Genomic DNA, 5,482 nt, shown 5'->3' with positions numbered 1-5,482 from the left:
AAAAAAAAAAAAAAAAAAAAAAAAAAAAAAAAAGACGTGGCTCTGGTCATTCTTTCTGAATAACTAATCTTAATAGGATATTAAATATCCCAATTATTACTTTCTTATAGAATGAAAGTAAAAAGAAAAATAGGAGCATTTGCATAGACTCTTAAAATCCACTTCAAAATTCATTGATTTCAGGAACATATAGGAAAGTAGATTGCTTTGAGTAAGAACAATTCTTTCCAAACCAAAGTTTGTGTGAAAGATACTGAATTTTTAAAGGTCTATTTAATAATTTACTGGTGAACTAGGTAGCTGTCTGAAACTACAATTCTACATGTTTTCCTAATGTACATTTCATGATATTTGTTTGTAGAACATCGCGCACATGCTACACACACTCGCTTGTGCATGCACACACGTACACAAAGTAAGGTGGCTTCTGAATCTCAGAATCTCAGAATATGCGTCTGTCGATTCAAGTCATCAGCATAAACCAATGAGTATGTTTCACAGACACACACACCTCTCTAGCCAGGAGTCTTTGTCTCTACATCCCTTTCCTAATCATATTTTCATAGTATCAGGACATTCTTTGTAACAAAGTCAAACTCTTCAGCCCAGGTTCCAGGATGGGCCTCATCACTTATGGCAATATACTACCCCAGGAAAAGCACGCGTTTGTATCTAACAAATCACTTTTTCATTTTCTGCCATGCATACTTAACTGTTTCTTTTTGCTGTTGGCCAAGACTCCATTCCTCCAAAAAGAAAACAAAAATACCTTTTAAAATTGACCTCAGCTCGACAATTTCTTGTTGTATATTTCACCAATATCTGAATTCCTCCTCATAGGCCGCCTTGTATTCCTGACTTCCAAGCCATCATATTTATATCTCAGCTCTCTTCTGAGGCAATTAATGTTTCTGGGCTGGTCTCTTGCATACTGTTCCTATCTCCTACAGTGCTCAGTACAGTGGGGACAGCAGGTTGCTTGCGATGATTCTGTTTGGACAGATGAATGGATTATAAATCCAAGTAGTACAAATATTTTTGGATGACTGGGATTTGTGTGTTCACAAAAGATACCGATGATAATTTGGGCAAATAAGCTGGTAAGAATATGCAAAGAAGATTTTGCCAAAATTAGAAGAGATATACATCACGAGACTCACATAGTCTCACATGTTGTTTTAACATTTAACATTTGTTAAAAACAAGTGGTGCAGAGTACACAAATAAAACAGAGCAAAACTTATTAAAGCAGATGGCAATAGAATGTTTTATTACAAAAGAAATATACCAAATTGATAGAAAATGAGTGTGTTAGTTCATGTTCCAAATATTCTCATTTGGAAAAAATAGTATGCTTTTTTCACTTTCTATTGAGCTATAGAATAAATTTCAAGTAGATTAAACTGGCAAATATTTTAAAACTTAAAGAGGATAAAATTAAGTGACTAAGTATGTGGATATTCAAAAGGCAAAATAGTTTGTAAACGTAAAACTAATATATGAAATTAGAAGGGCTATGCCAATGTACATATTTAACCACATAATATTACATACATAAAAATAACAACTACAAATAAGCTAGTAAAGGTTGAAAAAAGTTCTTGAGGTGGTATGACAAAGAATTGGTCATATTCTATAATAGTTTATAGAAAATCAGTATTAGAATATAGAAATATGTATACATAAATCGACATAGTTCCAGAAAAAATACAAATAATAAGCATTCAAAAAGGCTTTTCTTTATTCTAAAAACCAAATAAAAGACTCTTTTTATATTTGCAAATTGTATGAGATAACGGCCATTTTGAAAACAGTTTGGCACTCTATACTGAAAATCTCTTTTAAAAGATCCTTATACTTAATTATTATACTTTTAGAAATTTGTCCCAAGGAAATAATAGGTCAGTGCTCACTATGTACAAGGATATTAAATACAGCCCTGGCAGTGATAGATCCATGGAAGTGAGGATTCAGGAGCAGCGAATAATTAAGTGAACATTCATATGTGTAATATTATATTATACACAATTTAAATGTGTAGTGTTATCTATGTTTGTATGTGTGTCCCCATATATATCACAGACACAGGAGAATGTAAACAAATGCCAACAGTATATAAATTTAAGATATGTGGATGATGGAGATAAGGGTTATTGAATAAGTTTTTCATAATTTTCTGTATTTTAAGCTTTTTATTTTTGCAATCAAAATCTGCTTTCTGAGATAAATTACCTTTTTTCAGGATGATGCTTCTTGAAAATTGCTTAGTGGAAAAATGGAGGGATCAACTTAGTAAAAGATCCATAGTAAGTATAATTGGCAACACTGTGACTAGGAAAATAAATGCTTGTAAGGAAATTTTGTGAAATTTTTCACATTGTCTCATCCGCAAGTTTCCATGGAAGCCAGCAGTAGCAACAATCTTTGTCTTTTGAATAAGTAGTTGAGAAGTATAGCTATTGTTACTAGCAATTTTATAAGAAATTTATCATTTGAATTCGAAGTTGATTGAGTTGTATTCAATTCTAATATACTAGTAATTTCCAAATTTAAAAGTTATTTATTTATTACCATGAATTGTTTTAACAAGCAGTAAAATACTTTAGCAGAATCCCCTGGGCTAAAGCCAATATATACTGTATTTGTAAGCATCCAGATACCTAGTTGTAAAATTCATGACATCACTACACATAGCCAAATCTTTCCACATATTTAAAATAGTGTCAGATTTCTATAAAAAAAATCATGTGGAAAAAGTAATTGTTTTTGGGCCAAATTATGGTAATGATAATATCATAGAGATATTGATAATTCACTTAGAGTAGGTAGAATATTTTTTCCCCAAATGAGAAATCATACCAGAACTGAAGGTATTGGGTAATTGATTTGAAATTTTTAAAGCTCCCCCCTCTCCTGAAAAGAAGGTTAAACATATTCAGGAGAATTTATGTTTTGGGAATCACAAAGGAACTGCTCCTGCATGTGTGCTCTAGTTTGTATGAATAAAAATTCTTGGACAAGGCAAGAGTATATCATGGTAATTGGCTTACAGAGAATGCATTTACACTGAGGCATTCTTTACTCAGAGCATGTCTGTGGAACAGACCCAAATACTCTTCTGCTAATTCTGAGCTAAAAACACATGGTAAAAAGCTAACAAGGTGCTCAAGAATATGAGTAGTATTGCTAGACAGAAAGTTCTAGCAGTATTGGTTATCTGGTTTCCAAGTGTACCGTAGATTAGAAGCATTCGTGGAAGGCAAGTCGACCAGAAGGACCTGTGATTGCCGAGGCACAGAAAGCTTCAAGCATCACAGTTTTCTAGACCATTCACTTTGGCAGCAAATATTCCTATTTACTTCAGCAAGAATTTGAAAAAAATCACCATATAGTAGCAACATACAGGAATAAATTTATCATTTTAGAATAGACTAGAATGTCTCCAAGGAGGGAAGGAACAGTGTTTTCCTTTTTATTGTATTTCTGGTGCCTAGGACTTTGCCAGGCCTGCGGTGCTGCTCAAATGCTTTGCTTAATAAAACAGAGACTAACAAAGACGGGTAATATGTGTTCCAACATAAATAGTGTCTATCCAAGTGGGCTCACGTTCAGTTGTTTCTTACATGAGCAAGAATAAAAAATTCATCTTTGTTCTCAGGGAAATTTAATTATCCAGAACAACTGATTTCCCAACAATCTGGGTAGCTGACACTTTAACAGCTCACACTAATCCCCCTTTTCCACAGTTTTGTGTCCAACAGTTTGTTATCTGGGGTTAATTGTGGTCTAAAAACACAGTGTAAAACAATAAGATATTTTGAGAGAGAGAGAGAGAGACCCTGTTCATATAAAATTTATTATAGTACATTGTTAAAATTATCTTATTATTGTTAATTTTTATTATAACCTATTAATTAAACTTTACCATAGATATATATGTACAGGCAAAACACGTAGGATATATAGAGTTTAGCATGCTCCGCCACATGCTGGGGATCCTGGAACATATCCCCAGTGGAGAAGGGAGAGATTCTGTACTGCAGAAGTCTCCAACTCACCAGCCATGGACCAGTACCTGTACTTGGCCTGTTAAGGACCAGGCCACACAGCAAGAGTTGAATGGTAGGTGAGCGAGGGAAGCTTCATCTGTGTTTGCAGCCACTCCCTACTGCCTGATCCGAAATGTTACATTCTCACAGGAGCACGGAGCCTACTGTTAACTGTGTATGTGAGCTGTCTAGCTTGTTGAATCCTTTGAATCAGCCTGGGAACATGCCCCATTGCCACCACCACGCCCATGTGGGGAAAATTGTCTTCCATGAAACCAGACCCCAGTGCCCACAAGGTTGGGAATCCTGTTACACTAGTTGGAGGGGGGCTTCTATTTTCCATTGGATGTGAGTGTGTCAGTGTGGTAAGAATTGTCTGACTTGCTGGTGAGTTTGGGTAAGTTTCTTTTAGTCTTTTAGGAAGGCTTTGCAGGGTAGGAATGTTGCATTATAGGGCTGGTAGTAAAAAATTCTGGGGAGGGGACCTTTGGCTCTGGAGACAGTGGTGAATTTGGATCCTACTCAGACATTTACTAGCTATTGGCCTTCTGCAAATAACCTCTCTGTACTTATTTACTGGTTGCAACATCTATGGTTGCTTTTGTGAATTTCAAATAAATGAACACATGTGGATACTTAATCATCGATTCAATATTTGCCAGATCACCCAGGTACATGTAGGTGCTCAGCATGGCTGTAGTTATTGTGGAGCTGTTGTGATATTACAGTATGGACAAATTGCACTGCTATTTAAAATTGCATGGATAATGTCTGATGTCACCTTACAGTGAAAAGGAGTGAGATGTTTCTGACTGTCATGTTTACAAATTGCCCCCCAGCAGTGGGAAGAGAGGCTGCGGGAACAGCGAAGAGCAATTCAGGACAAGAAGCGAACAGCTGGACGCACCAGTCGTAGTAATCCTCCCAAACCAAAAGGAAAGCCACCTGCTCCCAAACCTGCCAGCTCTAAGAAGAACATTAAAGCTAGAAGTGCACAAAAGAAGACAAACTCCAAAAGAGCGTGAGCTAACTGCTTTCAGAAATGGAGACTTCCTTATAGCATGAGGCTGGGCATTGCCTGGGACAGCTGATGTAAGGCCACACACCCCTTGCCTTAAGGACTCTTGCAGTCCGATTCATAGACACATCTTGCAGCATTTTCTTTAATGATTTGCTTCCATGTTTCCTTTTAAGCCATTACAAGCCATATGGGTGATTGGCACTCTGGTATGGCAAGTGTAATAATTAAAGCTGGTTGAAAGCTTTTTTGGTATACAGAGTGGTGCACACTCTTTTGACCGCCATGTAGAGGACATAGGTTTTTTTTCTTAGTTTGACCTAATATGTGCATTGTAAAATTAATGCCATATTTGAAAAGAAACACTTTTGACAAAATATTTTATTTCTGTTTGACTTCTGATAGAACAGTAGTG

The 5,482-nt window shown here is 35.9% G+C and overlaps 1 protein-coding gene across 1 annotated transcript in view; it reads left to right on the top strand.

Moving 5' to 3' along the window:
* Positions 1-5,482, top strand: part of Sfrp4 (secreted frizzled related protein 4) — a 15,498-nt gene extending 10,016 nt beyond the window's left edge. The window contains exons 7-8 of the mRNA XM_010640485.3: positions 2,243-2,306; positions 4,889-5,482. Coding sequence (XP_010638787.3) covers positions 2,243-2,306; positions 4,889-5,074 — 250 coding nt within the window. The 3' untranslated portion in view covers positions 5,075-5,482. The remainder of the gene's footprint in view (positions 1-2,242; positions 2,307-4,888) is intronic.

Source organism: Fukomys damarensis, unplaced genomic scaffold (assembly GCF_012274545.1).
Source record: "Fukomys damarensis isolate Sample0158 unplaced genomic scaffold, DMR_v1.0_HiC HiC_scaffold_17, whole genome shotgun sequence".
Classification (NCBI taxonomy): Eukaryota; Metazoa; Chordata; class Mammalia; order Rodentia; family Bathyergidae; genus Fukomys; species Fukomys damarensis.
Note: the sequence above shows the minus strand (reverse complement) of the source record. Positions and strands in the feature narration are given on the sequence as shown.